Source organism: Rhinichthys klamathensis, unplaced genomic scaffold (assembly GCF_029890125.1).
Source record: "Rhinichthys klamathensis goyatoka isolate OS25496 unplaced genomic scaffold, OSU_Roscu_1.1 h1tg000046l_1, whole genome shotgun sequence".
Taxonomy (NCBI): Eukaryota; Metazoa; Chordata; class Actinopteri; order Cypriniformes; family Leuciscidae; genus Rhinichthys; species Rhinichthys klamathensis.
Genome location: NW_026606593.1, coordinates 1,624,452 through 1,645,902, shown reverse-complemented (window position 1 = coordinate 1,645,902; position 21,451 = coordinate 1,624,452). Strand labels below are relative to the sequence as shown.

The window sequence follows — 21,451 nt, the reverse complement described above, 5'->3', positions numbered from 1 at the left end:
GAGAATTTGTGAGATTAAACCATGTTTTTTTTCCCCCTCTCCATTATCACTGTGAAACATCAGTTTAGAGTTTAAAATAACTTCCCTTTGTTGTCTCAGGTGGTTTCTTGTAGATTTATAGGTTTTTCCTCAGTGGATGCATAAGAGGCTTGTTAAAGGCATTGATGGCATTTTTTTATTCTATAAAACGGATAGTTCCGGTCCTTGATTCTGATTGGTTGAGCTGCGTTTGAAGCCGTTGTAAATTACTCAACAAACATACACCTGTGACCGCATTACATTAATATTACTGCACAACTGGTGATTCTTTGTTGCTGCATGTGTTGCTTGGAAACCTCTTTGGAACTACATTGCTTGGCGGAGGAATAAATGTGTTATAACTAGTGCTGTCAAACGATCAAAATATTTAATCACATTAATGGCATAGTTAACTCACGATTAATCGCAATTAATCGCACATTTTTATCTATTCTAAATGTCTCTTGATTTCTTTTTGTCCCATTCTTTTTTTCTAATTTTAATGCTCTTATCAACATGGAAAAGTGGATCGGCTTGCTTTGTGCAAATGTTTTTTGTTTTATTGAAAACAACATTGACAATACTGTGTTCAATTTCACACTAACATTCTCACTTGGAGCAAATAATCTCACACAATGTAACACTGTCCATCAATAAAAGGGTGAAAGAAATACTGACGAGGTCCTGATATTGACGAGGGGCGGGGCAGGGCGGAGAATTCGCATCAGCTGTGTGTGTGTGTGTGTGTGTGTGCTTGGCCATCATCAAGCGGTATTTCAGACTGGACGTGCTGCTATGATGATAGCTCAGTTCACAACGACAAAACACACAGATCACTTTGGTCTTGTCAATGGGACCATTTGGCAACTTTTTAAAAGTAAACTTTCCATTCAGAATCTTATTAGCATCCATTTCGGCGTCTCGCGCTCGTCGTCCACTCAAAATGTAACGTTAACCTACTATTTGGCCAGCTCGCAAGCCTAAACAAGTGTGTGCGGCGTGCCTGTTGTTTTGTTTCCGGTCTAGCTAGATCCGCTTGCGCTTTCAAAACGTCCTCGCGCGGCGCAAGCCATTTAAATGAATGGGTTTCATAGCGCAGCGCCGCGCATGCCGCGTCCTGTTGCAAAAGCATGTGAAAAAAAACTACAAAGTTTGCTAGGCCAAAAAGATTGTTAATCGCGCGATAAAAAAATTAACACTATTAAAATGGGTTTGCGTTAACGCCGTTAATAACGCGTTTAACTGACAGCCCTAGTTATAACGTTATATTTTTTGTTGCTGGTGTTTATTTTATGAATAAAATAAATATTAAAATGAATATTTTATGGAGTAACCGTTTTATAAAAGCAATAAGCCCCTTGAAGCCGTTTTTTACAGTGAATTTAGAACAGCTAAGGGTTTTTTTTACAGCGGCCCTTTGCTGTTCTAGATTCACTGTAAAACACGGCTTCAAGGGGCTTATTGCTTTATTATATACCTCATATAACAAATGTAAAAAAAAAAATTCTGTCACTATATGATTTATATGATATATATATATATATATATATATATTTATTATAAGACATCAGGCCTTTCTAATTTAATAAAAATAATTAAGACTTATGCAGTAAATATAGTAAAACAGAAAGGGATTACTGAACAAACAATACTCATTTTGACTGGAAGAGAAGTGTGTACATGAGGTCAAAATCTGCAAAATTTTAAATATTTTAATCGACTGATAGTACTACTACGAGCATAATCAATTTAATAAAAAAAAATCATGAACTAGATTGATTGTTTTAAGACAGTTAAAGTTTCCTGTCCTTTCTTCTTGTAGATGATGCGTTCAAGAAGACTGAATGTGGGAACAGTCTGAACATGTTCACAGCCATGTCTCATCTACAGGTCTTTATTTGTTCATAATAGATTTGAGGCATTTAATGCCATATTGGACATACATTTGCAAATGGGTATGTTTATTTTAAAATGTTTTTGACTTTAGGAAGACTTTGACATCTTCTTAACACCAGAAGAATATGAGGATCCTTTAGTGAGACATAAGTTCAACCAGCAGCTCATCACCGCATATGAGAATGCACAAGCATGGCGGCGCTCAGGAAAACACCCTGACAAGGTTTCAAGTAGTCACCTGAATGGTAATGCTGCAGTAGCCAATGACCCTGATGGTAAAACGAAGACACTCTCAACTGAAGCTGGGCTACACCGGCTGGCCAGGCAGCTGCAAAAGACAGAGCAGGAACTGTGGGCAGACCTGGCACTGAGAGCTCTGGATGCTGGAGATGTGGAGAAAGCCCTGCAGATCCTAAGGTAGGGGAGAAGGGAATGATGGGTGGGTATTTAAGGATCTAAATGCTGTGAAAAAGTATAAACATTTGGAATAGGCAGTTATTTCTCACATTTTAAAAATAATAGGCCTATTACCAAGCATTCTTTTCAATCTACAGTCTAATAAAAGTTCATCAGAAAAATAATACAACCGCACCTGATTTTTTTATATTGATTGATCAAGTGATCCAAAAAGTCTATAACAAAGTACAAAACAAAGTGGTAGTTGTTAATAAAAAATAATTTTAGTATGCATAGCCTACAATTTAATTATATCAAATGTGTGGATGAGGAAAATATAGCGTCTTGAAAACCTCTGCGTCTCATCAAAAAATAAAAATGTTGCGGCTCTGTCAAATGAAGGAAGGGCGTTTTGAGTTTCCAATGCTGACAAAATAAAGGTAAAATACACAAATAACCTGTTACTTCTTTATCTAAATACAATACAACCAGACAAGCTGCTCCACTTCACTGTCCGCTTCTAATATTTCCTAATTTTATAATATTATCTGTGTAAATAGTAAGCCATAAAGTAGCTAATTTCAATGGTCTCATTACTCTCTACATTTTACAAATATTGAGATGCGAACGATAAAAATACAATTTGTGATATGCGCAAAATTATGTTTGTAAACTGCTCAAGTCAAATCACCTTTATTTAGGGCTTTATACAATACAGATTGTTTCAAAGTAGCTTTACAGTGATAACAGGAAAAAGATTCAGTGATGCACACTTTCTCACTCGAAAAGCAAGCACATTTCGGCAAATGGACAATTTGATGAGAGAGTATAAAAAATATATTCATTTATGTTAAGATGAACAAAAGTCTTGATTTTGGAATAACTAGAGGGTGAGTATATGATGACAGAACGTTCATTTGTGGGTGAACGTTCCATTTAACTTCTAATATCTTTTCTCATACCTTTTTTTTTCACCTCATATAGTGAGCTATACCAGCATCACTCCAACTGCAGCACAGGACGAGTTCTGTTCAGCACTGCGCAGCGCCTCTGCCAGATGCTGGAGGAAAACGTCCCCATGGTTCTACCTGAAAAGGTTAACCTGCCTGCTGTCATCCATAGGCTGGCCTGCCAGGCCATTACAGTCTGCCACAGTGGTACTGAAACACTTCACCATTCATATTCTCTTAACGTATATATCACTTGAGTTCTCAATCAGTCAGCTCATCTATTTATCACTCATTTGTCCTCTACACCAACTTCAAAAAGTACATGTATTTTCCCTTTCACAGACCTCTTGCTTGACTGTTTGGAGCTGTGTAAAAGCACCAGAAGTGCTGCAGATGTGTACAGACAATGTCAGATTGAAGATTTTGGATTTTTACCTAAGGTACGCTTGCTAAACATTGTCTGTTTATGTATACACACACGTGAGTGTTGACAGCACCCCAATATATTCCATCAAGCTGTCATCACTGGAAGCATCAGTGTCAAGCCTTTAGTTGACAAATGCTATCTTCATCTGGAGTGATATTCAAGCCACTTTGCTTTCCCCATACACTAAAAATATATAGAATAAGAATATATGTAAATTCAGTGTTTCCTACTGAATTTTGTGAGACTGTTGGGTGGAGACTGAAAGGTTGCAAGTTCGTTCCTGTGTGGTGCAACATTCATTTTTTATATTTCAAAAGCTGCAATTTAAACATGGATGTGTAGACTTTTATTATATACCCACTGTATATATTTCTTTTCAGGAATCTGCACTGAGTGGTGAAGAGGACACTTACACTGATTCCCATTTTCATGATGTCTTTAATGAGGACTGCATTGTGCTAGATCCCGTCTCAGTGCTTCCACTCCAGTATAAAATCACCAGAAATTTGTTACCACTTTCAGGTAAGAGTTTGCTGTTACTGGTGTGATTAATGCAAACTAGTGCCTTGATATGAATGATGGTTTTAAAATTTTAATATGGGAATTGTTGAAGTGTAGGGCTGGAATTGATATTTGAAATTCATTGAATTAAGAAACAGTTTTTGTTTATTCCTTCCTTTATGAACATGTATTAATTTGTTCCTATGATTGAACTAAAACGTAATGATTTAAACATAAAACTGTCCTTTATTCTAGAATCGAGACTTTATCCTTTTGGCTGTTCCTGCCTGTCATACTGTGCTCTCAAAGAAGGTAAGAGCATCATATTATTGCTTTGACTAGTATGCTGTGAGACTGTTTATACTATGCTTAATCCCAAGGTAAGGTCTTAAAAGACAAGTTTATCATTTAATGGTCGGCAAAATTCTGTCGGCAGATGCAAAATGTTGGCTGTCAAAAGTCTTTTGCTTGACAACCTGGAGAAAGAACATTGTTCATTAACATATATTCTGACATTGTAACAATCCAAAGCTGGTTGAACATCAGCGAATGTGTACATAAGCAGAGAAGGACAGTCCAATTACTGTCCAAGAGTTTGGTAGAGCACCAACTCTTGCTTTTTCCCCACCAGTGAGGTCAAATTCTAAAGTACCAGATGCCAATTTCCGCATCCAAGGTTCAGTTTGCACGGACCTATCTGTTCTCTTCACCTGCCAGTCTTTGTTCATCCCACTGGTCCCCTATTTAGGGCCCTATAAAATCCGTTTTATTTTTTCCCAAATTCCGTTAGATTTTTTCCCAAATTCCGTTTTTTCCGTTTTAATTTTTGCAAATTCCGTTTTTTCCATTTACATTTTTGGGAATTCATTTTTTTTACCCTTTACTGTTATTTTAGTTGTAAAAAGAGTGTGCTTTTAATGTTAATGATTAAAATGTACACAAATAAAATAGGAATGACCTTAAATTTATTGAGGTAACAGACATTTAATCTTACTTTTCAGCACAAATACTGCACGATGCAACATAACACTGCACTCTAAGTACTTCAAGTAACAACAAAATATGGTTATGAGCTTTAAACTGTCCAGTAAAATAAATTATCTATAAGTTGAAATAAAAGTCACACTCGGTCTCTCTCGCGCAGTGTCACTTCGCATTTGTCTAGTCCGGCACCTCTTAGACAGACGTGTGTGTGTGTGTGTGTGTGTGTGTGTGTGTGTGTGTGTGTGTGTGTGTGTGAGACGTGTGAGTGACAGAGAGACGGAGGGAGAGCAGGGAAAGGAAATGCAACTGAAAGAATACACTGCGTGTTTTAAATAGCATTAAACAAAACGCAATATGTGGCGGCCGGTGTTGATTCGGTGGCGCACCTCTACGAATTAGTCTATGTGTGGGAAACACTTCATAAAAGTCACGTGCGAACTGCTCGGCTCGGTACTAAGGGCACTTAGCGTCGAGTTTCTTAACTTTTTCGCCGACGAATACTAGATTCCGCGTTTATTGGCCAATTCCGCGATTCCGTGATCGTGGAAATTATAGGGCCCTACCTATTAATCTGTGCAATTGGTGAGCCCACAAAGAGGCACCCCCACATTTTTTCCCCGGTCTAAACCCGACTGGAACCCATGGATTAGAGAGCCCAGCGACCTTCCGCTTGCCTGTGAGCTACTCTCCCTGGCCTGGCTTCTGGAGAAGGCCCCGGTATCCCTAAACCGGGCAAAGTCTTTCTTATTTTGACCACATAATATGGGAAGGGGTTGAGCTAATCTTTGTCTATTATAATAGGTTGTGGTGGTTGTTGTTGAATATTAGAATATTATGCATTAATCAGTCCTAAACACTTCACTTTCATGTTTTCATTATTTTCAGGGCATATTCAACATTACCAACTTTAATTGGTGACGACATTAGCTTCTTCTCTGTAGATTCTGTAGTTATATGTTGAAGACTAGCAGCTTTAGGGGGCCAATGGAAAAGGGGCATGTGTTAAATTTTTATTGTGTTGTGAGAGGCAGATTTAAATAAAATGTCCTTATTTTCACAGAAACTGATTTGGTTGGGCCTTTACTCAATCCCATGGCCTCAATGCTGCAAATGCTACAGGAGTGCAGTCAGCTTGAACTGGCTCTGCGACTTCTGATGGAGTCTTATGGCAGTATATTACTGCACTTTGTTTCTAACAACATGGACATCTCGCTAAGCAAAAGGGTGAGAATTCTGTTAGAAAAGACTTCTTGTCCTTTTTTTTCATTGTCAACTTTTAGTCTGTAATGTTGGTGTTTGAGCATGAAAACGGTCTGCAAAGTTACAAAGCACAAAGACCACTCCAATGGGAGTTATTCTCTATATCAGTAAACACTGTTTCTGAACTCCCAGAAATGGCTTGATTGTAGTCTTGAGTTTTTTTTTTCTGGGAACGAACACATCACATCACAATATTCCTCATTTAAATAATTCCCACTCCAGGCATATGCAAAATAAAGGTGTGAAACCTGGTTGAGTTGTGTTAGTAGTGTGTTGAAACTCGCGGTCACGGTGAGGGCATCAGAGCACATTGCGCTTTTCGAAAGGAGGGGCTTCATAGAGAGAGAAACTAAACAGAGCGTTGCTGACAGACTGGGAAGAGAGGTGCTGCAACAATTAAAAATTTGTGAAACATTTGTTTTTTGAACATTCAAACATGAAAGCCTATTTTAGTAGACCCTAAAATCAAAATCAAGTCTTTGTAAAAGGGCATAATATGGCGTCTTTCAATATAATGCAAATGAAAGCGTTTTTTTGACGATGTTGTATTTCTCATTTCCAGCTTCAGTCTAACAACCGCATGGCCAGAGACAAACAGACTCTTGACAGGATAGAGAAAACTGTTCTCTCGTCTGTCACAGTGGTTGTGGTCTCCTTGTTACAGAAGGTGTGCAAAGGCACTTTAGATGCACAATTATATTATTTCTATGAAATTATGTAGTTCAGTCAATTCATTAACTGTAACGGAGTTGTGTTTCAGGTGCTAAACTGGAGAGTGGTCGACTCTGATTTGGCCATCGGACTTTGCACCATTTTGTCCAAGGCAGCGGTCGTGGATATTTTGTGGAAGATGATCACCAGTGCCTGGCAAAATTACGACAAGATAAAGGTCAGACTGAAATTTGGTTTGTGACTCGAGCTTTCATTTATTAGTTGTGCTTGCTAGGTCAAACTCCTAACCTTAAGTATTGAAGGTAGGGTAGGCAATTTTGGAGAGGCTAGCAATAGCAAGACCGCTTTAAAAGCATATGATCCCACCCTCCCTTCAGAGCGTCTCCAAAGCCACACCTCCTTCAAAACATATAATATATATATATACTGTATATATATATATATATATTTGATTATTACTAATAAATTAAGCTACACTACACCTTCACTCAAATTTTCCCTAGAAAATGTAAAAATATACTTGAATAAAAAATGTATTTATTTATCTTCTATAGGTTGTTGCTATGGTCGGAGCCCATCTAAGTTTTTTGTATAAGGATGAAGAGGAGAGAGAAAAGTTTTTGTCTGTCATCACTGATGCAGAGTGGGGCATTCAGCTTGGCAAACTTGGGGTCAGTGCTGAACTTATGCAAAGTATTTCATTATTAAAAAAACACAATATGGCCAGAACTGTGTGAAAAAAATAAAATAAACGTATACTATGTCCATTGACATTTCTTCTTAGGTTTCCATCCAGTCTGTTTTCAGGCAGTGCGCAGAGACGAAGAGAAACTTGATTCCTACACTTGTGAAAAACAAAAATATCACTCCTGACATCATACTGCATTACTGCAGGCAAGTCAGCTATTCACTAATTTGCTTTATTTATAATGGGTTTTAAAACACATATTTGGTAAGGTTTCTAAGATTATCAATATTTATTAATAATAATGTATCAGTGTTTTTGAAAAGGGAATGATTCTCATTAATACTGGGCATTACTGTTTGAGCTGAAGAGTGAATGAACAACAGTAAACTAAAGCACCTTAGAAGCGGGTTAATTAACTTATTCTCATATACAGTGTTTGGTTTGGTTATTTTAGATCTGCACAACAAAAACGTAATATTACAGCTTACATCTGCACAAACGGATATAAATGCAGAAGTGAACTCGGCCTTGCTAGTCAGAATGTGTAACTTCCGTTAGATGCGCTCTTCTCATAGCAATGTGCTAAAACAGGCAATCGAAAGCACAATGAATTCTCAGCATGCTATTACAATTGTGTTCTCATAATGTTATGAATTTGTCAGATGGGCACGGCATATAACTGCATTTTTCAAACCATGGTAATCAAACATGTTTTTAATGAGAATTAAAATGTGAAACGGTAATACTAACCATCTGGAATTTTGCAGTGGTTTGTTGTGTAACCGGTAACCGTTTCATCCCTAGTGGAAACAGACTGGAGGAGAGACATGAGTGAGGATGTTGGGAGAGAAACGAGATTCCAGTTGTAGTTCAGTGAGACATTAAATGAGATGCTGTTTAAATTGAGTGACTGGTTCAGTGTCTGTTATCTTTTTCACGTTCCCAGAGCATTGCAATATTTTAACAATATTTTACTGCTGGATGAAAACGGAGCATGACAAATTCATAATCCAGTCAAAGGGACGGACAATTATTATTTATAGTGCGAATACCTCTAATAATAATAGAGCATTACAATCAAATCAATGTGATTGAGCTGGTTTTAGTCATTAAGAGGTTAACAAATTATTTTGAAACAAACAAAAACAATGCACTAAATGTAAAAGAAAAAGACAATGTGTCAACCGACTATAGCTAATATATTTAAAAGCTAATGTTTCATTTACTATACAAACTTGCATATTTTTATGGAAGCTTGTTTCCGCCACAGAATAAAAAAGGTAATTGCAACTTTTATTTCACAATTCTGACTTTTTAATCTCAGAATTGTGTGATATAAACTCCCAATTGCAAGAAAAAAGTCTGAATTGCAAAATATAAACTTTCTTAAACAATTGAGACTTTTTTCTTGCAATTGCGAGTTTATATCTCACAATTCAGACTTTATAACTTGCAATTGTGAGTTTATATCTCGCAATTCAGACTTTATAACTTGCAATTGTGAGTTTATATCTCGCAATTCAGAGAAAAAAAAGTCAGAATTGTGAGATCAAAGGTCGCAACTATCTTTTAAATTGTTTTATTCTACCGAATTTTCTGTATTCATTTGTATTAAAACGTGCTTTGCACAGTATTTTAGAGTTGAAGGAAATTTCCATGAACTTAACGGATAATATCCTGACAGAATTTTACCAGTACATTTTCTGTTGTTGTTTTTGTAATACTCACTTTTTTATTTATTTTTTTATTCTACAGCACATTTGGATTGGACAGCGATTCTGCAATCAATCTGTACATAACCACTCTACTACTGCAGGAAGATAGATGGTATGAGATGGAGATTGAAGAAGGTGATGCCAAAGGTACCCTGCGGGGTGAAGAGTCGCTGCTACGAAAAGATGACATGCTAGAAAGAGCTCTACAGATTGTTCCTCAGCTCGGCTCTACCAAAGACCTTGTGTTCAGTCTCAACTCTGCCTTGACCAAGGTCTTGTATTGCATACTTCACCTCTGATAGCCTAATCCCAGTGATCTTAACTTCTATTCTCCATGCAAAATATTTCATAAGATGTTTGTAATATTTTATGGGGTACAGGACATAAGGCATTGACTAATGTATAGTTTGTGCCACTAAGTGACATTTGATTGCTCAAATGTCATTTTGATGTGTTGTAGTATATATTAATCTAATGGTGTATACTGTTTATCAATGCAATATTTACAGCTAAATCCTTACAACTATGAGTGGATAGAGAGAGTCCTCAAAACTATTCAGATGGCTGATGAGAGCACAAACCTTCTACCCCTTGGTCAGGTCAGTGAAATTCCAAGATTAATTTTTTTTATTTTTTTAAAGATGGCTGTTTGATTTGGCCCAGGAACAAGTTTCATTGTAACATTTTTATGATTTATTGTTTAGATGGTTGGATTACTCCAGCATTTAAAGTCACATAGAAGAATCTCTCCTCCCACTGACCTGGAGAGCTCATATCTTTTGGAGAACGGTCTTGAACCCACTGCTCTAGCTAACACCCGCCTGCCTTTTCATCTGCTATTCCAGACCAACCACGCCTTCTGGAAAATTGTCTGTGTGTATCACACTTTTTGCAACCTTATTCATTGTGCCACAGCCTTCCAGATTTACCTTATTGTGTTTTTAATTTTGTCCTTAATTGCTCATTTATTTTCTGTACAATTTGACGCTTTCCTCTGTTTTTCTTATTGTGTGCCGTGTCAATAGCTCCTGAACTTAGCGAGGACACTTTACCCACGCTGCTATTCATCTGTAAACTGCTGAAGGTAACACACTGTTGACGGAGCTAAGATCACTGTCCTTATTATTATTCCTGGTTTTAGTTTTTTTTTTTTGCATGTCAATGATTTATTATTATTAGAACTTCTTGCCATGTAGCAGATGTTTTTGTAGGTAAAGTGACATCACACAGTTTGCTTTTACAACGCTAATAAAACAAGGGCTTTGAAGTGCCCCTTTCACACAGAAATTCTGGAAAATTTCTGTAAAAGTCGTTCCACAACTGTTTTGGGATTGCGTGGTTTTGTTAATTCACACTGCTAGAGCATTCCCGTACTCTCTGCATTTATTCGTAAAGCTAAAGTGACATAACAATACCCCCCCATTATAGTATAATATATTTAGCTCTACACATATTATCTGACATAGATAAATATCAAAATTCAACAACCCAACAATATTAGTGCAGTTTTTACAAACATATACCTGACATTCATAAGAGCAAGAGTTATGTGAAGTAACCAAAATTGCCACTTTTACAGGAGATATTTACAGTATTTTTCTGTTTTGCTTTTTACCCAGCTTAATCTTGATAAGCTGTATGTTTTAGCTGTGAACCATGTGTTCAAGAAGAATCTTTTGCCTTTGCTAATGGATCAGTCTAAGAAAATCCAGCATCTTGGTCCCAGCAAAGAGTCGTCCAGTGTGACTCAGAGTATCTTTAAACATGCACTGTGCATTCAGAATCTGGAACTTGCTGCAGCCACAATCCATAAAATTGCTCAGGACCTTCCTGCAGGTGAGTCTGGTGGTATGACCGCACTCGATCCCTTCAATTTTTTTTGAAATCTTGTTCAGGTTTCTCTTTTACATACCCCGTACAATGGAAGTGAATGTTGGCAAATAGTGTCAAGCTCCAAAAATGGACAAAAAGTAACATGAAAGTTACTTGCACATTATGTCGCAAGTCTTCTGAAGAAATACAATAGCTTTAATGCGAGGAACAGACCAAAGTTATTCACGGACTGTGTTTTCCAACATATACTTTGGTGCCTCATGCTGCTGCAGTGGACTTGAGCAAACACATTGTAATAAAATAAAAAAATAAAAATTGGTTGGACAGTTCTGTGTATCGCATTTGATTCATTTTTGTTTATTTTTTACTTTTTATTATTATTCTTTTATTTCAGGTGGAGAAAAGACTGATTTCTTAAAGTTCAGCTTGGAACTCGTACACAAGTTGCAGAAGTCTGATGCTCTGGAGGTATGGTGACGTCCCAAAGAAAATCTAAATGTATTGGTTTGAGGACAAACTATGTAAACCATGTTTTGCAAGTGCACCATTTATATATTTTTAAGCTGTCTTGATAAATAGATAAACATGACCATGAAACATGGCTCATCTATTAAACCAACCCACTTTACAAGGGAAGACAGAACTTGATTGGATCACAAGTGGTCAGTTTAAAGAAATTAAGTACACCTGATATTAATGCATCTCCAGTAGCCTCTTGTGATCAGATTTTGTCGAGTGTGCTGGTTTTGTGACTACACATACTTTTAAGATTTTGCACATTTTGATGCGAAGCATGACAACAATGAAAGATTTATTTACATAGTGCCTTTTCCAAGCAACACAATATTTATATTTACATTTACGTTTAACCATTTAGCAGATGCCTTTATCCAACTTACAAATGAGGAGAACAAAAGAAGCAACACATCAACAATAGACAAGTGCTGTGACTAGTCCCAATTAGTCTAGCACAGTACATGCAAGCTTTACTGAATAATATATAGTAGAATACTAAGTGTTAGTATTAACGAGTCAAGTGAAAAAGATGCGTCTTTAGCCGTTTCTTGAGAATGGCTAAAAGCTTGAGTTGAGTTTGGCTGGTCATTCCACCAGCAGGGAACAGTTAAGGTAAAAGTCACTGAAAGTGATTGTTGTGCCTCTTTGGGATGGCACCACAAGGCATTATCAAGATTTAAATATGGGTAGGGAGTATAAAATGATTAATTGATTGATTACTTGAGTTATTTTCAGTCAGTGCTGCTGAATTTGCTGGTTTAATTAATCTCCCAAGCCTGATTTAGGTGTTGCCAAAACAGAGCAGCTGTTAGACTGGAAAAGTGCATCTAATTGACAACCAAACACAGATCACTTTTTGTATATGATGTTTAGGGGCAGGTAAAACTGGGGTAGCAGCTCTGGACAACACCACAATAATGAAATGATGAAAAGAGTTTGCTGCAAAGTGGTTACAGTAAATAAATAACCTCAAACAAATCAAAAGTTTGAGTATTCAAAGTCTGACCTGAATCATATATCGATCCTTCTCCCTCTCTGTCACCCCTACATTCCAGCTTGATTCTATTGTATAATATAAAAAAAGCCTTTAAAAACTATCAGACCATCAGAGGCTTTCACAAAAAATGAGCAAATTCAATGTATGCTCCTGAATCATATGCCTTCATGCAGCTGTATCATTGTGTTCTGTATGATTTTGAACGACTCAGAATAAGAGTTCCAGCAAATACTTATCAGTTAATGATGGAGAAAAGTACTTCTCTTTGCATCTTCATAAATGGAAACTCAACAGGTATAAAGTATAATTAATAATTAAAGAAAAGAGAGAGAAAAAAAAACACTTTTAATAAGAAGACCAGCACTTATATTGGTTGGTTTGAAAAGGTTAATGAAGGATAATTGTTAATGGCTGAAATCATGATTCATTGTTTAAATCAACAGCCCTAAAAAGTAATAATAATAACTCTGTCCTTGTGAGTAAGTGTGTATTATGTAGGTGCATTAAATGTTGTTACAGTTTGCAGAGCCTCTATCATTAAAAATGAACTGGGAACTTGTGGTTGCCCGATACTGTTTAAAATTCACTTAAAGGAATACTCCACCTAAACAAAAAAAATGGCATTTGCTCACCCTCGTGTCATTCTGAAATTGTGACTTTCTTCTGTGGAACCGTTTAGAACTGTCCATGCTAGTTTGCTAGTTAAAACTAGTGAAAATTCACGCAAAGTAGAAGCTGTTCAGTTTAAAGAAATAACAAACACGTAGGAATGATTGAAGGAATTTCCTAATTTCTACCTGACAGCTCAAAATTTTAATCATTAGGATGTATTTACCGCCATGGCTTTGCATTTTGGTTCACTATACTGTGTTTTATTGTGCAATGACACCTTGTCAAAAAAAATGGATTTCTGAATTTATGATTCCTTTAGTTTTATTAGTAAGGACTTGATGTTGTTGACCACATTCATTTCACAAATCTCTGTCTGCCCCAATCCTTCGTTACTCTATCCCTCTCTCTTCTTGATTCTGTCTTGTTTGGATCATTTACCAGGAAAATTTGCAGTCTCGAGGTGAGGCACTCATCTCTAAACTGCAGTTGCAATATCAGCGCTCGGCCACAGAGAACGCTCTCCTTTCATCTCAGCTCAGCTCCCCAGAGCTCCTCAAACTCACAGGCCTGCCTGGGCGCCTGATTGTAGCTCTCTTTGAGCATAGCTCAGTGGTGGACCATATGAAGAACCCTGCTGGGATGACTTACCCTGGTAAGGACAAGGAGTATAGTATATCTGTGCTATAAGATCAATTTGATCTTGCATTATTTGCTGTTTTTTTATTGATCAAAAGTGACAGTAACCTAGTGACATGTTAAAGTCTTTAATACCGGTAAGTTCTTTTGAACATTCTATTCATCAAAGAATCTTGAAAATAAGAAACTTCTTTCAAAAACATTATAGAATCTGAACAACCCCAAAAAAGTTAAGGGTACATGTATGTGTGCTTGGATATTTATTCTGCCACCTTTTTTCTGAAACTGGACAGACATTCACAGCGTGGCCAAGGAGATTGCCTCCATCAATGGTGTCGATCTTCTGAAGATCCGGAACATTCTTTTGGAGAAATGGTTGTGCCAAACAGGGCAGTCTAATGGCAAGGTGTGTAAAATATATCAGACACACTGCAAATTCTGCAAAGTCTTTTGAGAGACCAACACATTTATTGCTATAGTAGTACAGCAAATTCCGACTGTAGCTTGATTAAATCTACACATGTAAACATACTTAGTATGAGGGTGCATTATTAAACACGACTTAAATTGATGCCTCCTTTTCTGTAGGACATAAATCAGCAGGACTATGTGACTGATATAAATGATGACCCTGATCTCATGAGGTACTAATACAACATACAAAAAGATTTTACCATGGAACATTACCAAATGGATTAAACATGTTTCTGTAACATGGTTAGAAATCTTATTGAAGTCTTTCTCTTTCCCCTGTTTCTTTTCCTCTCATTCTCTTTATACTGCAGAGTTGTTTATTTGCTGCAGATGCACCCCATGGATATAAGTGCTCGCTTGCTCAGTCCCATCCTGACAGCACAAACGTGGGTAAGTAGGACTTTTCACCCTCAACAGAAACCTGGGCATCAGGCCCTGTTTATACTTGTGCGTTTTCGTTTTAACATGACGTTTTAAAATGAAAACAATCCTCGTCCATACTGGCGTTTCCACTGCATTTCAGAAAAGATCTCCGTCCACACTATACACCCGAAAACGCACGTCACATGAACATTCATGCACACTGTGCGCGTAGAAGTGTAAACAGTTGCTGATTGTTTCCGATAACTCTAAAATAAAGGCTTATCTCTTGCACATGTAGACGGCTGCAGTAATATAAAATGCAGAGTTTAACTGCACAACTGCTGCTAAAAAGGTTAACAAAGTCAGCAAAGCTTGCAGTTCCGTCTCCATGTTATTGTTAGCACGGTATGTTACAGAGCTGTCAAGAGCGACGGCTCTGGCCTGTTATTGTCGTGTTCCGGTAGCGTAATGGTCATAGGATAGGGGCTTGACGAATCAGGGAAGGATACGCAGTGATCCAGAAGACCCAATCAGGGAGTGAATGTGGGCAGCCACGCCTTCGTTTTCAACAAAGTGTTTTGTGTGAACTAAAGCAGTAATAGTGCCGAGACAGTGGAATGAGTCTGTCAATGTTTAAGAATTTGTTGAAAGCGCACCTAATGTTGGTAGCGTATAATGGTTAGATGTGGTGTTTTATATGTTGTCTATTTATTGGTCTATGTGTGTCGTTATTTTATTTTATTTTTCAATTTTATTTTTGTTGAATTTTTGACTGACTTAACCCTGCAGAAACCCTGTTTATACTCTTTTTATTTCTGTTCAATTTGGGGAAAGGAGTTCAATTAAGAGGTCACACACAGCCCCAATCAGAAGTTCTAGAAGCTCATAATTCATGTATAGTCAGGTCTGAAAAGACTCATGGGAAATCACACAGGAGAGAAGCCAGTCAGTTGAGTTTGTGGCAAAAACTTTTAGTGCAATTTTGTCTTTCAATGCATATGATAATTCATACTCAGAAAGTAGACCTGAAATGACATTCATTTACAAGATGATTAGTTAAAACGTTTCAAAATGCACCTGCAGACTATTTTTCTAGTCATGAATTTTGTCATTAAGAATTTCTTAAAAATACTGTGCAAAAATCTTGTCTCGTTTTCGTGAACCCAATCTCGTGTCTCGTCTCGTGAGCTAAGTGTCTCGTCACACCCCTAAAAATGACATTAAATGTTCTGTTAGATCTATAAATATAAAATAGTAAAAAGTTATAGAACTTACCATTAACCAATTAGCGTTTTACCGTTAAAAATTACAATTATTTTAAATTTAACTAAACTTAAAAAATGGTATTAAAATAGAAGCAAACTTGAAGATGCAAAACAGGCATGCATTAGATAAGGATTTGTCAGATTGCAAGAGTTACTTCTGATAATGTTTGAAGCATCATTTAAAATTTGTTGAAAATAAAGAAATCAGTGATGTAAAGAAAGTAAAGGTCTGACATGCTTAACATTTGTTCATCTCTTCAGCCCCTGGGAGGATCGGGCCTTCGTCTGACCTTTGAACATCGTAGCCGTGCTTTGATCTGTCTCACTCACTTAGCAGATGCTAACACTTTGGAGGCACTTTCCAACCGGCCTAGTAGCAAAATCAAGTGAGCGGCATCTAGAATATACTATTAAATTAAATTATTTCAGTTGTTTGCGTGCAATTTTAATAAGAATAGAACTGTAACCATTTTATATGTCTAAGTGTTAATGCAAAAAAAAAATATATTATGGCATTAATGACCATAAATTGATGTTTTCACAGATATTATTTGAAGTGTTACATGTACCTTGCCCAGATGGAAGCCCTGAACATTCCCTACACCTTGGAAATGTTCATCAGCAGCCCAAAGGAAGGCATGATCAAGGGTTTATGGAAGAACCACAACAACGAACCTCAGGTAGATAGTGCAACTAATATTGAAAGAAACGCATCATTTCAACAGACAAGTTCTGTCAGTTCTTACTAAAGTTTTAAAAAAAAGTTTAGTATGATGAGAAGTGGTGGGGGAATTCAAAATTTTTAAATCTGTAAGATTTTTTGTTAGTTTGTCTTATTGTTTGGTTCTTTTTAAGAAATTAATACTTCTATTCAGCAGGGATGCAATAAATTAATCAAAATTGACTGTAAAGACATTTACAAAAGATTTCAAATAGATGTTGTTTTTTTAACTTTCTATTTCCCAAAGAACTCTGGAAAAAACATTGATTATAGAAATGTATATATATATTTTTTTAGCACTTAAATACATTTAAATAGAAATCGCATTCGGAAATCAGACTGAATGTTCATCTTGATGTGAACAGGCCTTAAGGCCATGCTGTGCTTGAGTATTTAAGATGAAGTGTGTAATTTTCTCTGTTTTATATACTTTCTCCTAACCAGTTTAATAATGAGCAGAGAAAACTGTTAGTAATCCATTTATAGTTTGACGACCTGAAGAGTATGAACACTGTGGCATTGCTCTTTTTGAGTGTTGTTGGACCCATTGTAAAACATGTAAACACTAACAAGTAAATAAATAAATATCAGTTAAAGCTTTATGTATGTGTTTTATGTATGTCTTTATTGTCATGCAGACTATCTCACAATTCCACTAAAGCATAATCTGCATAGATTTTTCATTATTTTTTCCAGGCTGTCCGTCTTGTGGCAGATCTTTGTTTGGAGTATGAGGTTTATGACTTGCAGCTGTGGAACAGTGTCTTGCAAAAACTTGTGTCGTTCAATATGGTAAGTCACATGTACTTTACTATCCTTTTAAAGCTGTTGCAGTCATAAGTTAGAGTCATTTTGTGTACTTGTGCACAAACACTGCATCCTGAAACAATGGCGATGATATTGGAAAAACTCACGAAAATTGTGCATGCGAACTATGAATCCTGTCTCTTTTTAGACGATTAGTCATGCTTTTTACTGCGTTTGAACTGTATACCTAAAGCTGGCTGATACATGTGATGTTTGTTTAGGTGGACGGTACATTGCTGCCTCCTTGTGTTCATTGCTGTTGTAAATTTCAGAAAATGCTTCTTCTTTTTCTTCTATAGACAAGCTACTTGCAGAAGGTTCTTGAAGCTCTCATTGCAGTGCCCAGCCTGTTAGAGGTGATCATTTTCCTAACTTTTGTTTTTATTTAGATCAGGGGTGTCAGATGTTGATTCTCTTACAAAGCACACACAGCCATCATGATGGTAATCCATCTGAACCAAGAGGATATATCAATGTCTTCTGAAGCAAAACAATAGGTGTGTGACGTAGCATAAGTGTGTTGTGAAACTCAAACATTATGTGGAAGCGCAGAGTACCGTATCTTCTTGAATGAGCCGTAACTTCTAGTACTTGCATCGCTTCAGAAGACGTTTCACAATGTGTTTATTTTTACCTCAACTCACACACTTTATCATATTAAAAATGTTACCCATTCATAGCAGAGGGCCTTAAATTGAAGTCTTAAAGAAAACACACCCTTTTAATGTGAAATATTTCAATCAGGGCTAAAATCAGTTTAGAAAAGGGCCTTTATTCCTAAATTGTCACAGTTTTTGATGTAAAAATCCCACATTATAATTGGACCTCAGGAAACATAAAATAGAAATTGCTGGATTGGGCTCCTCCATGGGTAATGTCTTTGACACTTCTGATTTAGGTCAATTTAACACCAAACTGCCAAGATTTGTATTTTATTTTTTTATATTATTTTCCTGCAGGGGCAAAGTCTTTCCAGGATATGGCGAAGTGTGATTCAAGCCCCTTTCTTGACAGGTAAAAATGGAAATACTTTGAAGTATTACTTATTACTAATTTGTATTACTTAAATGCTTCACTGTTTGTCTTTTGATTATTTTACAGCCTCTCTTCCTCTCAGCCCTCGACAGCATGACGTTATGTATCAGACATTCGTCCTGCTTCTAAAGTAAGTCTTCAGTCCAAGGGTCTGTTTGATCAAAACAGAAAGTATGAGCATAGGGTTAGGGTAGGTTTATCACTGAAAATTGTATTGTTCTTTGTCTACTGTTATTGTAATAACTGAACACAATGGCAACAGCTTTCTTACATGTGCACAATGGCTTTTGGCTTGGTGGGATTGGGCAGAAGGTGCTCCCCTCTCCTCCTTCCTAATTAACTGACAGAATGGCAGTCTCTTTCAATGTTTCCCCTGCATTTGGCCTAAAACACTGTGTTCATTGTCTTGTCATCCATTTTGAAATGTTGACTACAAATACAGAGGTTCACAGCCTACAACGCACTGGATGCTTACCTGGAAACTGAAAATAACTCACTGCGTCTAATAGGGCTGTAGTCAACCAAAGAAATCCTTAGTCGACCAAAGTCTTGTCCTGCGCAACGATTAGTCGACTAAAAAAAAAAAAAAAAAAAAAAACGCGATGTTTTGATTGAACAATTTTTAACAATTGTCATAGAGCATTTATAAAACAACAACGAAAAAACATCAAAAATACATAAAACTATAATAATAATACAATTCTTTGAAAAACTGCAAAAAGTGAGGAGCTCTGTCCTCCTAGGTCTATAGTAACAGTCACAATCGCGCACCTGACCACACCACACGCTACAAAAAATATAACTGCTATCTGCCACAATGAAAAATCCTAACAAAAGCTCTCGTTTATACAGGCTGTATATTCTTCTTTACTTTCAAAGCTATGGGTTAACTTTTGTCCAGCCGATCTAGGAGTTTTAAAACAAACACACACAAAAAACCAAAGAGCCTAAAAAACATTCCTAATAATAATAATAGGCTGTATTGTAGGACCGCATATAGGTTTATTTTCGTTTTGTTACATTATTTAGGCTATTTTCAAATGCGTCAAGTGTACAAATAAAAACAAAAACATATCAAGAAAACAATCTATTGAGTCAGCATGATAAAGCCGTTAAAGGGACTGCTCACGTCTTTTGCGCGCTCAAGTTCGATTTCAAATGTAGGCGCGCGGTGTGCGCGCTCATGATGGAAGCAACGGGGTCGCGGTGCGACGCGCTCTTTTTTTTCCAAGTGCGTCCACGCCGCATCAAGATAAAAACATATAGTGTATAAAAACATAAAAACCGAAACAAGTAGCGTTCTAACTGAATGAATACAGCTAAACTACCTATATCCCTTACTGAGCACGAAGCAGCAGCGCAGCCAGCCACAGGTGCGAACCGACTGTTCTATGTGTGTGCGCTAAACTGTGGCGCTGTTACAAAATAGCCTAAATTAAAGCATTTAAAGTTGGGGATAAACCATAGGCTAATTATATTTAGAATACAGTAATATATAACTGCTTATAAAGGAATAAATATCAAGGAGTAAATCATTGAAAAATTCTTTCTATTGGTAAAAAAAAAAAAAAAAATGCGACTGGTCGACCAATAAGAACGTCAGTCGACCAAGACGGCATCGACCGATTAGTCGACTAAACGACTAAAGTTGACAGCCCTAGCGTCTAAACATTTACTCTTTGAATTCTTGCACACGGGAACAATACACAAGTTTGCTAAGAAGTAATTCTTACTAAAGCTAGGTGGTATTTGACTCTGGTCAAGTCTATCCATAGCAGACTGATGGGAGTGGTAATTTTGCTGGAAAACTTGGTTTAATATTAAATCAAATAAAAACATTGGAAAATAAGTAAAGAAATTATTCCAATATAATGGCTAAACAAGCCATTCTCTCATTTTTTTTAATTTTTCAAAAGTGCATACTCTTTCTGCCACTGCACAGAAGGAAGGAAGGAAATTATTTTATTTGAAACAGGGACAATGCACAATAAACATTAAACTTGTTAAACAAGAGAATATGTCTTGGGCCAGGTTGTAGCAACATTTGCTAATTTGCACCTGTAGTCCCTGAAGAATGCTTTGACAACATTGTCCCGCTACATAATTCAATTGTATCTGTGATTTGATTATTTGTTTCTGCTGTGTCTTCAATATTTACTCAATACGGAGCGCCTAAAGGGACGATGGTGGAAAAAATATGGGATGGGACGGGAGGAAAAAATATATTTTTCAAAGCTTCTGCATCGTCTCACAAAACTTTTGCATTCTCTCGCAAAGATTTTGTTCTCTCGCAGGATTTTGCGTTCTCTCGCAAAACTTGTGAGTTTGGACATTCACTTCCTGTTTAATGTCCCGCTGGCGATGTTTCAGACAACTCTTCATTAACAATGGAGTGGTTCGTCGAGTTTTCTTGTGAACTTGGACTTAAGTATAAAGAAATACATAGTCAGTGCTTAGTTCAAGAAGTTCAGTAAATTTGGCAATATATTCACAGATTCGAACTTCCCGGATCAATAGCTTGTGAGCTAAACGTTGTTAACACAAATGACACCTCTTTCTAATCATAGTAACGTAGACAACGAGCTACTACCTAATTTTCCTCAAAATGAGCTTTACAATATAAATTGGTCTCTAAGCAGGTGGCTGATGGTCAAGTCTGAGGGTAGCGTATGTAATGTGCAAAAC

The 21,451-nt window shown here is 36.8% G+C and overlaps 1 protein-coding gene across 3 annotated transcripts in view; it reads left to right on the top strand.

The window, feature by feature from the left end:
- Positions 1–21,451, top strand: part of kntc1 (kinetochore associated 1) — a 63,765-nt gene that overhangs the window by 28,680 nt on the left and 13,634 nt on the right. For 2 of the 3 annotated variants that reach the window (XM_056247341.1, XM_056247340.1), the window contains exons 29-55: positions 1,841–1,908; positions 2,006–2,331; positions 3,295–3,467; positions 3,603–3,700; positions 4,068–4,209; positions 4,444–4,500; positions 6,233–6,396; positions 6,995–7,099; positions 7,193–7,321; positions 7,659–7,775; positions 7,889–7,998; positions 9,548–9,779; positions 10,017–10,106; positions 10,212–10,380; positions 10,533–10,591; positions 11,127–11,343; positions 11,735–11,808; positions 13,907–14,117; positions 14,395–14,507; positions 14,690–14,745; positions 14,887–14,965; positions 16,465–16,589; positions 16,748–16,883; positions 17,621–17,716; positions 18,031–18,087; positions 18,691–18,745; positions 18,833–18,896. In XM_056247341.1, the coding sequence (XP_056103316.1) occupies positions 1,841–1,908; positions 2,006–2,331; positions 3,295–3,467; positions 3,603–3,700; positions 4,068–4,209; positions 4,444–4,500; positions 6,233–6,396; positions 6,995–7,099; positions 7,193–7,321; positions 7,659–7,775; positions 7,889–7,998; positions 9,548–9,779; positions 10,017–10,106; positions 10,212–10,380; positions 10,533–10,591; positions 11,127–11,343; positions 11,735–11,808; positions 13,907–14,117; positions 14,395–14,507; positions 14,690–14,745; positions 14,887–14,965; positions 16,465–16,589; positions 16,748–16,883; positions 17,621–17,716; positions 18,031–18,087; positions 18,691–18,745; positions 18,833–18,896 (3,322 nt within the window). The remainder of the gene's footprint in view (positions 1–1,840; positions 1,909–2,005; positions 2,332–3,294; positions 3,468–3,602; positions 3,701–4,067; positions 4,210–4,443; positions 4,501–6,232; positions 6,397–6,994; positions 7,100–7,192; positions 7,322–7,658; positions 7,776–7,888; positions 7,999–9,547; positions 9,780–10,016; positions 10,107–10,211; positions 10,381–10,532; positions 10,592–11,126; positions 11,344–11,734; positions 11,809–13,906; positions 14,118–14,394; positions 14,508–14,689; positions 14,746–14,886; positions 14,966–16,464; positions 16,590–16,747; positions 16,884–17,620; positions 17,717–18,030; positions 18,088–18,690; positions 18,746–18,832; positions 18,897–21,451) is intronic. The other variant, XM_056247342.1, reaches the window with a different exon arrangement.